Source organism: Enoplosus armatus, chromosome 7, assembly GCF_043641665.1.
Source record: "Enoplosus armatus isolate fEnoArm2 chromosome 7, fEnoArm2.hap1, whole genome shotgun sequence".
Classification (NCBI taxonomy): Eukaryota; Metazoa; Chordata; class Actinopteri; order Centrarchiformes; family Enoplosidae; genus Enoplosus; species Enoplosus armatus.
In genome coordinates, this window is record NC_092186.1 from 12,822,800 (window position 1) to 12,839,494 (window position 16,695).

The window sequence follows — 16,695 nt, forward strand, 5'->3', positions numbered from 1 at the left end:
GTAACTTTAAATGGTGGATTGGATTGAATTAATTTTTCTGGGAAAAAAAAAAAAATTAGCAAACCATCATAAGGTTATTAATTTTGCTAAAACAAACTGTGGGGGGAGGCAGTAAACCGTGTCTTTAGGTCCCCCCCTCCTCCCCTCCCCTCCCCTCCTTAAAGAAAGCTACTCATATGTTATGTCCCAGTGAGGATCAGAGAGGGGGGGTGAGAGGAGTGAGGGACTGGGAGTGTTGTGTGAAAAGAGTGCAGGCCAACGAGCGAGACAAAAGAGGCTGCGGCTGCATTGAATGTGCCGGTGGTGTGTCCGTCTCCCGAAGCCACAAGCAAACCACATACCCCCCCACACCCCCCTCCCCTGGCCTTTATGCTACAGACGGCGGAGAGATATCGGAGAGGGAAACCAACTGCGATATCGTAATTTGATGGAAGCGCGAAGTTGAGGACTTGGAAGAAAAGCTCGCTTGGACCCGAGTGTTCCTCCTCTCCTCGTCCCCCGTCCTTACTACACGTCGAGAGCGGTGCGGTTTGGGGTTGGAGATATAACCCAGAACAAAGGAGTCTTGAAGCAAGGAATGAGCGAGCCGAGACTAGCTTTGCCATTACCTTTGAAACCGGGCCAAATGCCTCTCTGAGAACCAACAATAGTACATCGGCTGCTCGTATTTCTCGACGAAGCTTTCCGCCCCGAAAGGGAAAGAGAAGAAGAAGAAGGACAAAAAAATAAAAGGCACACGGAGACACACAAGTCGGCGGCTACAATGTTTCCTCAAAACCGACCACCGGTAAGTAGGCTACGCTGCTATGTAACCGTCTGCACGCGTTTAACGAGGTTATTGTCTTGTTTTAGGAACCTCTATTGAATACAACGTGTCCGTAATGAACACCAGGTTGATTTTAAACATTATTGAGCCTCAATGAGAAAGTGCAAGCCGAAATTGTTTGTGTTATTCATCCTTGCTGTGCATTTCCGGGGACTCCTTTGTGGGGAAAATATGATACTCTATAGGCTGTTATTTACAACATATCATCTGGGTTGGCTTTATATCGGCGCCCTGTGTAATCTTTGTCTTATGAAGGTCAGGCAGATTGCTGTCAGTGTAGGCAAAGCCCACCTTAAACAGCGTCCAACTTTGCTGAGTGTCTTTGTGTGTGAACCTCATGTCCTTGGTGGCCAACACCACCAGTTTAGGAACAAGGAGCCCCCTTTCTATTTCCACACTATTGTGGAGTTGACCCAGATGATGAAGTGTGTGTTTGTTTGTCCCTTTCCTCACGGGCTGTGAGAGAGAGAGAGAGAGAGAGAGAGGGGGGGGGGGGGGGGAGTGAGTCAGCTTTGGGTTGTTGACACCTTCACTCAAGGGTCTGCCCTTTTCAAGAGCCAGTCATTTTCCCCCCCAAAAAAATCTGCCTTTTTATTTCTTTTCAATCATATCAAGGGTGATTCATGCCCCTGACTGACTGATTTGATAGATTGAGAACTAGAAGCTGCCCCCCTTTTTCAAGAAGCTGACCACGGCTGCTTAAAGTCCTCTGTGGCGGCCAGTAATGTGGCTGTAAAAATGAAAGAGACATTGGCATGCTGTCTGTGTTTTTGAGATAGATCTCCGCGAGGTTACGAGTGACGTTCATGCTGCATGGCTTTAATTTGTTTTAGTCGAGTTAGGTGGAGAGCTTTTGAGCCGACTGAAATACATAAACACCGGTCCTCCAGCTGTGTGAAGTATCAATTAAGACCTGCTCATTTGCCTAACCCTCATCTCCATCCCTCAGCCATGCCACCCTGCACCCCACCCCTGATAGTGGTTTGACATTCATGTCCCATGCATTGAAACCAGATTGAGCACACTGTGAAGTATAACTTTATGTTTGTGTATGCCACTTTAATTAATTCTTCTCACAAATTCATTCAAACAGGTAAAGACACATTGTTTACATTTTTGTAGCTATTGTGTGTTTGCATAATGCTTTAATTGCACCACCATCATGCGTAGTAACTTTTATTTCAGCCCGTACTTCCTTTGAGTGATAAAGGGATCTTGTGAGTCCCCTCTAGCCAAACATACAGCACATACACACACACACACACCAGCAGCTGTGTATGTAGTATAGCTGACTGCAGGAAGGCAGGGCAGGAGGCAGACTGTGGGTCTGTGGTTTGCACTGTAAACCCAATCCCTCTCATCCAGCCTCTCCTCGCTGTGTTCCTGTGAGAGCTCCAAACCACATCTTAATGTATGGGCAGGCGTCCCAGGGTGACAGGAGCAGACTGCGGCGGGTCTGGCTGGAATGTTTTAGGCCAGCGGCCCTGTTTCACTTCAACCCTGCACGGATCTCAACGGTACCGTGTGAGACAGCCATCCTAAGAAAGTGTCTGGCCATCGGTAGCTCTTGTTTGCACCTCGGAGTGAAGGGCCACCCAACCCGGCAAACTGTTTAATCCCTGAAATGCTAGGCTGGCGGTAACCTGTCATCGCCGGCTACTGGTGTGCTCTGAAGGATGTGACCCATATATTACACAAAACATGTGACCCATATTAACAAATATATATAGTTATTTTTATCAAATTATGATTAAAAATTGTGCCACATTCATTTCACACTCATTTTCAGGTTCTGAACAAGAGACTTCGTGGCTGGTATCTACCAGTTAGCATGTCGTTTAATCTGCATGTTAATAGCAGATCTTCTTTCATGGTGGTCCATATAAAATATGAACTTGGTAATCACCTGTTTGAACCTTTTTATAGAGCACACACAGATTCATTAGGCATACTTTCTATGGTGTAAAGTGCAACAGATAAACAGATTTGAATTTCAGTTGGTGTTTTAATCACGCATCTTGAACATTTAGTATATGTACTGACTAAATACAGTACATACCTCTGGTGTGGTGAACTTCTCCACACCAGAGATTAAACGTCTAATGATGTGCACAGATGTAATGACGCGGTGGTGTCCACATTACACAAACACGACATGGAAACTGTCGTGAAAATGCTTCAGCCCGTCGTATGTGCCCAGATGGTTTTGGGATTTTTGCCAAATGTGGTAGACTAGCTGAGAAGTGTATAGGACATGGCAGGCATGGCTGGCTGTCTTAAATCCTTAATGTTCTTTCAAATCTGCCACAGTGACAAAAAAAACGTAGGCTATGCTGTAGAGACGGACAGAAATGGATATGAAGAAGAAAGCAAAACATCAAAGCAGAATTCAAAATTGTATTCAAATGAGAAACTAACAATTGAATGATGGTAACATATCATTTGTGTTCATTTCTCGTCTCCTCTGTAGAAACCACACGTTACTGACACTTGTAATGAAAAGAGAAGAGGACTGTAACTTTGCCCTGGTGCATTAAACTAACCCTAGTGAAGGATTTGAAGTTCTTACCGGACATGCTGTGGTGGTTGTCGGTCAGCATCTGGGACGATTTATACTCTAGGAGTCACACTTCAGAACACATATACACATTTAAAATAACACACAACTAAGACAAACAAGACCTGATCTGTGGGAGGTAATAGATTTATCAGTGAGTGATGAAAGACATCCAAACCACCAGCCCTCTACCAACCATTTTATCCTGCACAATACCCTGGGCTGGGGGAGGGGTTTGTTAGGAGGCTACTATTGTGAACATTGGTTCAATTTTTGTAGTTTAGGCCGTCTTTCATACCTATTTTGATAATGTTTTATAATCTATGAGGACATACAATGATTAGACAGGTTTCTAACATGTCGTCATGTCAACAGTGATTTGGTAGGAAGTTGGTGGCTGTATAATAAAATTGAGAAATGTAATGCATTATGGAAGGAAGGCAAAAAAAATTGTTTTCAACTAAATATTCCTAAGTGTGACCATGGCCTAAATCTCTAATGAATGTATCTCTTCTCATTGCCCCAACCCCTTCAAGGAGGTGGTCTTTATAAATTAAAATCTGTTCAGTAAAGATGGATATGGTCAGGTAGTAGACACAGACTCTTGTGGGGAGAGTATGAGACGAGGCCTTCTCATCTCCGTCCTCAGAGCTAGCATAAAGAAAGCCTCCACTTCCCCAGTCCTATCAGGCTTTTAGCTCTTTATCACCACCGTTGTCCGGTGGAGAGAATGTGGCTATCGATCAGGAGCTCGCCTGCTTTGCTCAGCCACCGATTAGATGGAGAGAGAGAGAGGGCAGGAGAAAATGAAGGAAAAGAGGCTGAAGGGATCTCAGGTTTACACAAGCTGTTGTGGAGGTGCGTCTCGGTGGAAGGAACAAACGAGCTGAGGGGGTTACCTAATAAAAGAAGGCACCTCCAGCAATTAAGCCAGCTGACAGGCAAACTGTGGCGCTTCGCTAATGTGGGCTGACAGCAGGGAAATTTGAATAACGAGGCTTGTGGGAGGAAGGAGAGAGGAATGAGGAGGTGGAGGGAGTCGGGTGGGCGGGGGGGGGGGGGGGGGGGGGCTGAGAAAGAAAGATGTGCTAATGAAACAGGTGCCTGGCAGCCCCTCCCCTCTAAGTGCAGGAACCATTGAGAGATTACCAGCACGTTTCTCCAGCACAGAGCCAAGCAGATAGCCACTTGATGTAAGATGGGGGGGTGGGGAGCAACAAACCTGTGTCTTTTCTTCCCCACTGCAAGACGCTTTAACAATGCAAACCACCGCTGAATGTTGACAGTTGTATTTGAATAATTTGATATAAGAAGCTTTAACTTCAAACGCCTTTGAGACAGGACGGTGTATTGACATGTTTCATGGCTCTCAGAGACGGGGCGGTGTGTTGAGGCGTGTGTGGGTGGATACACAGAGATACACATTCAGGAATGCTATTCTGGGTTAGACCTACTGTCACTGCGTCCTTGGTGGTAGTCAGATGAGAGGGGGGAAGAGAGAGAGCTTGGTGGGTGTTTACTCTGATGATCGACTCTGTGGGTAAGCAGTGTAATTAGTGGCCTGACTAATGGGCCGAGCTATATGAAGGGAGGCTGCAGCCAGCAGCACAGCATCTTCTTCAGCTAAAGGAGGCAGACAGAGAGATCAAGCTCAGATTAAACAAATAAAAAACTGTGATCTAAACATTTGGCATTGTATTTCTTTAGCCATGCTGGCGGCACGGCTTGAGGGATGGCTATGAGTCAGTTGATCCACCGCTTAGTTCCAGACTGACATATCTCAATGATGAAACTTTGTACAGACGTTCACGGTGCCCAGGCGATAAATCCCACTGGTGCCATCATGAGGTTCACATTTGTGGTTTTGAAATAATTTTTGTGACCATCAGACTTTTCATCTACATCATCAGTAGGTCAATATTTTAATCACGTCAGTTTTTGGTTTGTGGCAAATGTTAGCATGCTAACACACTAAACTAAGATGTTTAACATGGTAAACCTTATACCTGCTTGGCATCGGCATGTTTGCATTGCCACTGTAAGCATGTTAGCATGCTGATGTTAGCATTTAGCTCAGTTCAAGTACCGTCTCATAGCCGCTAGCATGCCTGCAGACTCTTAGTCTTGTTTTTGTGTGAACAGGCAAAATTTTATGTTGAGTTTAAACTTGTTTAGCCACCAGTGGAAGTTTGTTGTAAGCTAGAGTCTCTGGCCAAAGCTGGGCACAATCAGTGTTGGGGATTTATGTAGTGAGGAATGCAATATGGCAGAAAAGAAACAAGAACGTGGCATCACTCATCACAACGCAGTGGCAGCTTTGTGTATAAAAGAACTTGGAAGAATCTTTTGAAATCTGTGAAAAAACACATTTTCACTGGTGAAAATTGCAAAAGAAAGGAAGGAGAATGTGAGAGATCATCCAAGAGAAATCTATTTCTCCCTCTCATCTTCTGCAGCCGTACGAAGACACAGAGGAGTGTTCCTTTAAGTGAACCTAATATTCTTATGGTCACACAACCACATCATAACACTGATGGCCCCATTTCAGCTCCATTAGCAAATTATGTATCACTGTGGGTCAGTGTGGCTTGTGAGAATTGAGACACATCTTGCGGATTCCCAGTGATATTGACGTAGGAGCAACAGTCATGTGCAAATACAATAAAGTGCATGCATGTGTGCTTGTAAATACTTGTGGAAAACTGCATCGTACACACATCCACTTAGTGTTTTGTAGTGGGCATGTGTGGGCGTGTAGTCTCGTGTGTGTGTGTGTGTGTGTGTGTGTGTGTGTGTGTGTGTGTGTGTGTGTGTGTGTGTGTGTCTGTGTGTGTGTCTGTGTGTGTGTCTGTGTGTCTGTGTGTGTGTGTGGGGACATGTTTTTTTGAGGGTGGGGGGTTAGAGCAAGGATGTGAGGTCATAGTGGTTAGTTGCTTGCGGTGTAATTAGAGGTAACTCAAATGAAAACAGGAATGATTTCATTCAGAGAATGCCACACTGTTAATGGCCCCTTCACGTCAGAATTTAATGTGTGCAGATCTGGTTTTCTGCACCATTCTTTTATGTGCATACATTCGTTTGTGCACTTGTGTACGTGTCTTTGCATCCATGGGTTTTGTTGCATGTGACCTTGGATATAATGTGTGTGTGTGTGCGTGCAGAGCATACAACCTGATCTGTTATGTTGCAGCCCTGCTAGCACAGCGTTGCGGTTGGCGTTCAGCTGTTTCTCGCCAGTTAGCATATTTAAAACAGCCTTATTGGATTGTCTCCTATCCTATCCCACTAAAGGGATGCGAGGTCTGATTTAAATCATTTCTGTTCCCGTAGATGACTCGTTCACGCTCCCACTCTCATCCCCTCATCATGAGGTCCTCTTTTAATCATTGCAATTGACTTAGGCCTCCCAGGGCTAAGAGAGAGATTAGTGTGAGCGTGTGTGTGCACACCTATACATCTGATGTGACAGGGTCATATCTGGGCCTTCCTCATTGAGCTTAAGCAATAAGTGGCCTTAAACCCCCTAACTTTAGCCTATAACTTTCTCTGCTGGCTTTCTGGAACAGAACAGATCACAGCTGCACTGGTAACAACACTGGGCTGCTCGGGCCTGTAAACACCTCCCCACCGATTTATTTTAACAGTAATCAGATGATCTCTAATCATATCAGAGAAAAGCTTTCCTTCCTCACACCGTCATACCTCATGCAATCCTTCCTCAGTATTACAGAACCTGACTTTACGATTGCATGAGCCACAGAAAGATCTAGCCTGTAATTGTGTAACAGCGATTTTCAGTCTATGTAAGCTTTGTTCAAGGGCAGACGGCATGCCTCTTGTTTGCTTTCAAGCCAGAACACAGCCGAGAGGGAGGGAATAACTGAGTGTAGGATTATCAGGTGGGGCTCCCAGCCTAGATCCATTCCCAGAGGTCACCAGGTCAGCTCGACCACCTGACCTCTCACTTTAAAGCCAGCTCAGCTGTTTGCCGGATCACAAGTTGGAACAGACTAATGGCAGTGGTTTATAGGAGATGTAATGAGTAGGAAAGAGGTTATGCATGCTGGGATATGATCTATGCTTGGCTGTTTCAGCGACAGCATTGGTCACATGGGTCCAGTCTAGTCTGGTGTGAATCATCATAACAACAAACCAAACCAGCAGACTGGAGTTCTGTGTAAGGTCCTGAGTGGCTGAGCCAGCAGAGAGACGGTGGTTTCCTCTACCAAAACAAAAAAAACAAAAAATTCTCTTCCTCTCTTGAATGTCACTTGAAAATAGACCAACTCTTTCTATGCCTCATCCATGCCTCCATTTCTGAGGAGGATGATCCCTCTCCTCTCACCTGTCCTCTGGAGACATGGCTATGTTAAAAAAAGAAAACCAAGAAAAATGTTAAGAAGAAATGGAGTAATAAAAAGGAGAGGGAAGAAGGATAGTCACCTCTTTCTTCCTCCTACCATCCTCCTATAAAATGGCCTTGGTGCTCTTTTTTTTCTCCCTGTGAAGAGTAATTGCTCTGTATGTGTGTGTGTGTTGTGTGAAAGAGGAGGGGTGGGTGTGTGTGTGTGTGTGTTTAATCATGGCTTTTTGTGTGAGGAAAGGGGAGTGTGTACGTGTGAGCAAGATTGACAAAGTGTGTGTGTGTGTATCTTTTGAGTGTGTGCTTGTGTGTGTAATGGTGGGTCGGCGTGTAAAGGAAAGTGTGTGTGTGTGTGCTCTAGGAGGGGGATCTGGCCGACAGATTGAGAGCAGCTTGTTAGAAAGAGGAACAATGAGGCCACAGCCCCTCTCCTATCTTCTTTTTTTGTTTCTGTCTTTCTTTCCATTTCTCTTCTCCTTTCAAAACACATTCTCAGTCTTTTCCTCTTTTCTGTATATTTCTGACTTTCTCACTTGCTAGTCTCACCTATATTACCCATCCATTTTTACTCTCCATCCATCATATCTTTTTTTCCCCTCTCCTCTTCACGCTCTCCTTTCTTCTGTATTTGCTTTCCTCCCTTTTGATAATGTTTCACCTGCTGAAACACCTTCCAAGTTTTCTTTCCGTCTCTCTCTCCCCCTCTGTACATTGTCACTTATCTACACACCTGTGGATATAACACGTTTCCTTACACATGCATGTATGGACTGGAGTTGCTTGCACACTCTGCTCTCATCATGCCAACATGCAAACGCCTCAAACATCTTTCACTCACTCTCCCTGGCTTTCTTTTTGGCATTAGTTAAGTGATTAACTTGTTCATTAAACATCATTAATGCGTGACAGACATTGTTTATGTGTAGGACATCAACATTTGAGATGTGGGTTGTTGTTTTTTAATCTAGATTAATCATTACTGATGTCATTCAGGGCTACCCACATGTATGCCTACTGTCACTGAACTCCATTGAAAAGTGGGCAGATTGTCTTTGGGAAGTTTCACTGTGTTGTCCTTAGCGGTGCGATCAAACCAAACCTCACAAGACGATGCGAGTCATGACAAATGTATAGGCATGCATCCCTTCTAGCATTGTTTCCTTACATACAATTATTTGCTCAACATAAATTCACAAAATCATCTTATACATAGGTTTTTATAACATTTTGAGCCAGGGAGCCAGCTGATTGAGTCTTTGGATAGAAGCTGTGTAGTAGTCGACATGGGAAATTATTACATGAGACATGCAAGGGAAGGGACTGAATAAGCAAAGGCAAAAGTCTCAGAACGAGGAGGAATAGAAGAAATACTTTAGGGAAGAAACCTCTGCTCCTGTCCAGTCTGGATAGTTTTCATAACTTACAACCAGGCTCTGTTTGGAAAATGTTGTAATGAACATACCTGCAAAGAGGAATGTCTAAAAAACACATAGCTATATTTCTTGACTTCTATTTATTCCAAGTGGTACAAAGAAGTTAGGTACATTATAATAAATCCCCGGGGAGCCAGAGAAAGGCAAGCAAAGCTACATGACTGCCAGTTAAGGATTCACGTTCAGAAAATTAGTTGCCCTCTTCCACTACCCTTCTTCTAGGTGAATATGTTGTGTGTGGCACTGGTTGGCAGGTTGTATCTGCAATCTGCTGGAGTTTAAGAAAAGTGTGGCTGGATTGTAACAGTGTCCACTCCACATAAAGCTCTTACACAAATGTTTTTAGAAAATGTATCTGCAAATGTTACAAGCATGTTGAAATTAAAAATCCTCCACAAATCCAACAACATTACAGGCTTATTCTATAAAAGGTTAGGCAATAGCTTCTGTCGTTTTTTTAATCTGATCAAGCAATTCTACTTGACATAAAAACTATGTCCTGCCACCATCTTCCCTCTTTACACCTCTCATCACAGGCGGAAAAAAGAGCAAATAGTGTTTGAATCCGTGACAAGACCTCTAATGAAATAACAGAGCCATATTAAAACTGTTCTGCGCATTCCTGCAAGAAAATTACAGTATATTACTACCACTTAACCTCACCGTCATACTTGACCATCGTGACGCTTGTGAACCGGCTGTCCCAGGCCCCTGTTGGCCTCTGCACTCTGTTATTTTGACAGAGAGCCAAATAGACTGACAGACGGACAGCCCCCACCACCCTCCTAGTCCAGCTCTCAGCCCCCTTTTGTCTGCCTGTCCTGCAGCATTACCCCTATGGTTGTAGTCTCCTAATTGCTCTGAACCCTGCAGAGTTGGGAGACTAAGCACAGGGTTGGGAGGGGTCTTCTGCCACGATGGGGTCTTTCTTCCCCTCTCATTTCTCCCTCCCACCGCTCTTTTTCTCTCTTTATTTCTTTCTTCTACTCAGACTTGCAATTAAACAAAGTATGCTCATTTGGCTAAGAAGCTCTTGTACCCCCCCCCTCCCATCCAAGTCTTGGTGACCCGTTCACATCTGGCTCTGCTGGCGCTGACAGTGTCTCTGTTATAGACAGCCTCACACAATAGTTACACACAGGCATGCTGGCGTGCACATACAGATATGGTGCTCGTATAGATCTTTGCTTCCTGTGGTGGTTTTGTGATGTTCTTTGTAGATGCAGCTCTTTAGTTTGAAGAACCTGCGTGAGTGAAGCTTTTCTTTTACCATATTACACAGAAAATCACTCAACCGTTGGCCCGAGGATATTGACGCAATTTTGAAATCAGATGTCAAGAATGATTTGTTTTTTGGCAATTATCCTGCACTTGTAAATGTTCAAAGTGAAATCCCTAAGTTGGCTGTTTCCTCTCTTCTCAGGCACCTCTGCAGCCACCCCCGGGGTCCTCCGCCTCAGTGGTGGCAGCTGCAGCAGCGGCGGCGGCGGCAGCGGCATCAGGGACGCCCCAGTCACTGAAACTAACCTACCCAGAAACTTTGGACCGCATCAAGGAGGAGTTTCAGTTCCTCCAGACCCAGTACCACAGGTGGGTGTTTGGGAGTTTTCTACAGTATGTGTGCTGATGTTTCCCCTCAAATTTCCCCTCTGTGTTACTGATTCAGAGTAAAAACAGCACAAAAAATGCAAGAGGCTGCTTCAGGTACAGGTGAGATGATAAAATGTGATCCAGGAAAGCCGGTTTGATTAATAGGTACATGAGTTTGAAGGCGTATCAGACGCCAAAACACTGCACTGCGTTTCAAAATACCCTGAGAAAGGGATTCACGGCAACAATAGTTTCATGCTCTGTATGGACAACTGAGAGGTTGTGGTAAAAGTTGAGCTAGATTTGACTTTTTTTCCCCGTCCTCTCTTGCTCCGCTGTGTTACACATGTACATGCACACACATACATACACACACGCTCTCTGAGATAATGCAAGGATATGTGATGTTTTGACTAACGTTCTTGGCACAGTTTCCTGGACCAATAGGGGTATATATGCAGGTGACTCTTTTTGCATTACTGTATGGTGTGCTTGATGTGCAGGAATGTGTCCAGAATGCCTTTTTGAATGTGGGATTTGGGCTGGCTGTGGAGTCCCAGCCCTCTCTCCCTCCCGTCTCTGTTCTCGTGGCACACCTTCACAGGGTCCCCACCCCCTCTCTCTTCTCCTCTCATCCTGCTTTGATTTAGCCAGCCAGAATCTCCCCTCCCTCCCTTTCTGTCCCACTTCAAACTTCTTTTGTACCGCGCCCTCGTCCACAGCCCCTCTAACCCCTGTGGCTACTGCCGCTTCCCTGTACACACAAATGCCTGTGTGTGTGTGTGTGTGTTTCCCCTTATCCCTCTGTCCATTCTGCTCACCACAAGCTCAAAATCACAGTCCAACCAACACTGAGTCTAGAATGCCTGAATCCACACACGCAGCTACTTTTTATAGGAAAAGGACTGAAAGATGGGACCTAAAATCTGTATCAATATTATCAACTTTAATTTGGTGATGAAAAGTATAACGATGAGTATTTTTCAATACATTAGTTAGCGCATGTATTTGCTTTTATCATGTTGACTCACTTCTGATATGTTTGTCCTGTGTAATTGCAGTATGACCAGTTAAAGATACTGGGATCTTGACTGATTGGTTAGCTGAACTTCTGGTTACATGTCACTGGTTGTTGTAGCTATTGCAGGTTAACAATTAATTTATTGAAAACTTCAATAGGAGTTCATTTTAGGATGGAGAGAATGTCATAACTTGATGATAATTGATTTTGTTGTCTTGTCCTAAAAGACAAAGAAAATACTCTACACACTGCTATCTAGTCCCAATTCTTCTTTTTATTCTACACGGATATGAAAACCTTTTGTCTGAGGAAGACCATTTTGTGGTTGACCTGTTGCCATGTACACATATGATAAAAGAATGGGAATGAGATAGCAGTGTGGGTGTGTTTGTTTTGCAGAATATTTCTAGTCAGAAACTGCAACAACATTATAGATGTGCATGTGTTTCCTGGTGATTATTGTCCAGTCCTACCTCATGAACCACTGCCAGATTAGGTCTCGCAGACCTATGTGTTTCCAGCACAACACCAGGGGATGTGATACTGGACACCTCCTGAGCTTGATATCCTTTTTGATATCTGTTTGGTCATCTGGATGAACATTGAATTTTGTTTCAGTGTGGGAGAATGTCTTGTGTACTCAGTGAATCAGAGGATGAACCAAGGTTATCACCCTGTGACATTTTTGAAAAAGCCCCCCCGAAAAAATATTTGCAGAGCTCCCATGAACCACCTTTTGAGCAGCACTGACCTAGACAAATCAAGCCATTCAGTGAACATGAGTCACCCCTGGATCTGTTGGTAGAGACGGTGTGATCAGCTCCACTGGCAGCCGTTCAACGTTACACCTCGTGTTACAAAACACCTGGAGCGTCGCCCTCTTGCCAAGCACTGGTATTGAGAACTAGCGAGCAGGATAAACAATAGATGAATGTGAGATTAAGAACACGATTGGGAGCAAGAGCGAGCTTGTGATTCCATCTGCATCTTCCAGTTTCAATACCACGGCACACTGTTTTAGCAGGCCAGGTTCAGGTTTCCAGGAAAGATTTGTTTAACCTTCCTACAGTCTTCTCTAACAGCCCACAGGAACAAACACACAGCAGATTAATACACTGCATATGACTACAACTGAAAGCTGACACTGTAACCATAGCTCATAACAATAGCAACAGTTATTGGAACAGATTGTGTTATCAGACGTCTTTTTTAACATATCTGTCAGATGTATGTTTAATCTGGCAGAGGTATGAACCTGTTACTTGGGATGACTGGTTTTGCTGGCTGATAACTTGAGCTGCTGCTCGTGTTGTAAAGACACAGCAACAACAAATACTGCTGCCTTTTGATTTTTAACAAATTAATTTGGAGCATCTACCATTGAAAACTAATGCAGTAGTATTGTGATAATATGATTACACTGTTATCATTTCACAAACTTTTGCAGTCGCGATGAATTATTCCACATCAAGTCAAATTAGTCGAATACGTTTGTTATTTAATGTATTGTTTTCCACATTTGAGTCTGATGTAAAGCAAAACAGTGGAAGACATTTAATAGCAGTTGTATTACGTGACTTTACGTACATCCGCCACACACTTTTATTAGCTACACCTAGTAAGTAATGCCTACAGTCCTGCAATAAATCCTTCCTTCATGAAGGTTATAATAAAAAGTTTATGGTCATTTTAGAGGCTACAGTTTGGTGGTCTTGAACTTTATTGTGTTCTTTTATTTGAGAGATGTTTCTAGTATTTTGTCCACCCCATTTATATCAATAAAGGTTGACAAAATATAAGCTAGGTGTACCTCATAAAGTGGCAACTGGGTTAATATGCTAATTTGGGACAAATGTTTTGATTAATGATTGACTTTTCAAATGAATTTCAAATACTTGCCATGTTGATGATGATGACATGCAGCTGAAATATGGATGAAGGTAATTATACTTTGGCTTTTTGTTTTTGTCTCCAAGGAGCCCAGTCATGCATGTCAAATTCTTGAGCCATATGCCACTTTCAGGTCATAAAACCACCATTATGTGGTAAAAACCGGAGTCATCCTTTAACATCTCAAGCAGCAGAGTAAACCCACTTGACTCGTTTCATTATGGCGTAACTCTTAGAAGCCGTTCGATGTCAGTTTGCTTTCCCAACGTAAAGGAAAGGTCCAGACAGGTAGCGGCCAGTAGGATTAGCAGCGGCCTTGTTTAGTCCTACAGCAGACAGGTTGAACACAGATCCACGTCTGAACCCAGGCTACAACTTCATGTAATCAGACCACCTTGGATACTATTGACACTGCAGGTAAACACACAGGACACACTGACCCATTCAGACAGACTCTCCAATCTGATGCATGTGCTTAACACACACACACACACACACACAAATAGATGTTGTCCAGAAATAGCAGGGCTTAGTTGTGTATTTTGTCTGCAGAGAAGGTGGCTGGATTCTGATAGATGTTGGATTAGATGGCAGGAAAGAGACAGAGGGAAGGGATTAGCGTTGATGAGCTGTGTGTGTGTGTGTGTGTGTGTGTGTGTGTGTGTGTGTGTGTGTGTGTGTGTGTGTGTGTGTGTGTGTGTGTGTGTGTGTGTGTGTGTGTGTGTGTGTGTGTGTGTGTGTGTGTGTGTGTGTGTGTGTGTGTGTGTGTGTGTGTGTGTGTGTGGGTGCGTGCGTGGGTGGGTGGGTGGGTGGGTGGCAGGGTGCGTTTCTAAATTTGTGTGTTGGTTTTGTTTGGCATGTCCGTGGTTGGCATGAAGGGATGAGGAAGATTACTAAGGAAGCTAAAGAAAGGGAAGGGTTAATTAATTAAAGGGTCATTGGCTGGTCAGCTGCTCTGATTTCTGCTGTGTGTTAACTATCTAAACAGGCTGTAATCAGCAGACTGAGGGGAGATGGGAGGAGCTGCTGACACAGAGCTCTCATTACTGTAATTCCCTTTCTATAAACACACACAGCCATATATCAGTCATAATGCAACCTGTGTGTGTGTGTGGTCTGCAGAGTACGATCTCCACTCTGCGCTAACATGCTGCCACTCATCACTTACGAGCCCCTCCACTCCTCTCTGCCTCTACTACATGGCAGTAGTAACTGCTGCCTCACACACTGTGTGTGTGTGTGTGTGTGTGTGTGTGTGTGTGTGTGTCATCTTTATGTCAAATATTTGCCCATCACCGTATCAAATGCTACATTTTGCTGTAGCACGCAGTAGCAAACAGAGAGACTGGCGATAGTGGCCAGACACCCCTTTCAGACAGAAGACACTATGAACTTGTGTTTTACCTCGTTCATATAAAATCTCAGGTCGTCATCATTTGCAGTAGTGCTGAAATAATTTGTCAGGTAATCGATTAGTCGAGTGACAGAAAGTTATGGTTAATAGTTTTATCATTTATCAGCCAAAGGTGCCAAACATCGGCTGGTTCTGGCTTCTCAAATGTGAGATTTTGGGCAAAACAAAGAATCTGAAGACGTCACCTTGGGCTTTGAGAAATTGTGATCACTTTTTATTATTTTTGAACATTGTATAGAGCAAGTAATCAGAGGAATTGTTAATAGATCATCATTAATGAAAATAATCCTCAGTAGAGCTGAAAAAATGTGTTTATTTAGTCAATTGACAGAGAATTACATTTAATGGGTCCACCTTCTCAAATGTAAGAATTTGCACTGCAAGAGTTTTGGGCTGTTGGTCAAACCTTGGAGTTAACTGCGGTTAACCGTTTTAAAAATCAACAGCGTTAACTTGAATATCCATGCCTACAGTAATGTAAATGCCCATTCACCTAAGCTGAGTAGTGTCTGAACTGCACTGAATAAAGGTCTGGAGGAGGAAGCTGAGTGTCTTTAGAGCACATGTATCCAGAAAGGCTGTGTATTCAGATATAATCAGATAAAATAGGCAGTTAAACACAGAGGTGCTCTGACCGTTTGTCACTCACCAAATGATGAAATTATATTTGCTTTAGGGAGGGCTGAGGGTTTTCATAGCTACGTATGCAATTTATTTGTGGTTTGGTTTGTGTGATACAACCTCTCCCTCTTTTTAATTGTGTGTTTGTGTGTGTACGTGTCAAACATTTATGAAAGAGCAGCCTTTACAGTGAGTCAGGCAGCACAGAGGTGTATGGTTGGCCTGCTATTGTGCGACAACATCCCAGCTTTGTTTGGTGTGCGTGTGTGTAGGTGTGTGTATTTGCTCTTGTACACACCCTTGAGAGATGATGAAAGAGCATGCAGGCGAGTTGGGTGGGTCCCGTGTGTGTGTTTTGAAGAGAGAGAAGCTGAAGGTTTTTCCAGTGGCGCAGAGAGGAACGGTTGATCAATAGTTAATGTGATGTAAAGTGAACAGTCACATACCTGGAGGCTGGCGGGCTAAATGGTCCACACACTGTAAAGGCACGACACTGGTGCAGTCACTACGTGGCTCCCATCTCTGTATGTGTGTTCACTGGCTGGTAGCTCTGTATTTGCATAACACTTGTGTCACTTATGATGCTTATTTGCCAAGACAACGATGGGCTCCAGACTGCAGAACAAGTGATGGTGGAACCAGACTTGGTAGCAGTATGTCAGGATTAATAAGGATCACTAGGTTTAGTGCTGAGTGATTTGCTAGAAAATGTTTTCACATTAAAAATGTTTATTTTCTGACAATGATGTTTATCAGGATGTAGAAAATGAACAATTTTGGTTGTTATATAAGTTATTCCTTGAGCAAAAATGCAAAACATTCTCTGTTTTCAGCTTTTCAAATGTGACTATTTTCTGCTTTTCTCTGTTTTTATATGATCAAAAACGGAATATTTTGAGTTTTGAACTGTTGGTCGACAAAAAAACACGTCTCCTTTTGGCTCTGGGAAATTTCGATAGGTCATTATTTTCTGACATTTC

The 16,695-nt window shown here is 43.6% G+C and overlaps 1 protein-coding gene across 1 annotated transcript in view; it reads left to right on the forward strand.

The window, feature by feature from the left end:
* The first annotated feature begins 710 nt into the window (after positions 1-710).
* The window catches only part of tle2a (TLE family member 2, transcriptional corepressor a), a 36,505-nt gene continuing 20,520 nt past the window's right edge, over positions 711-16,695 (forward strand). The window contains exons 1-2 of the mRNA XM_070909071.1: positions 711-787; positions 10,603-10,769. Of these exons, the coding sequence (XP_070765172.1) occupies positions 764-787; positions 10,603-10,769 (191 nt within the window). The 5' untranslated portion in view covers positions 711-763. The remainder of the gene's footprint in view (positions 788-10,602; positions 10,770-16,695) is intronic.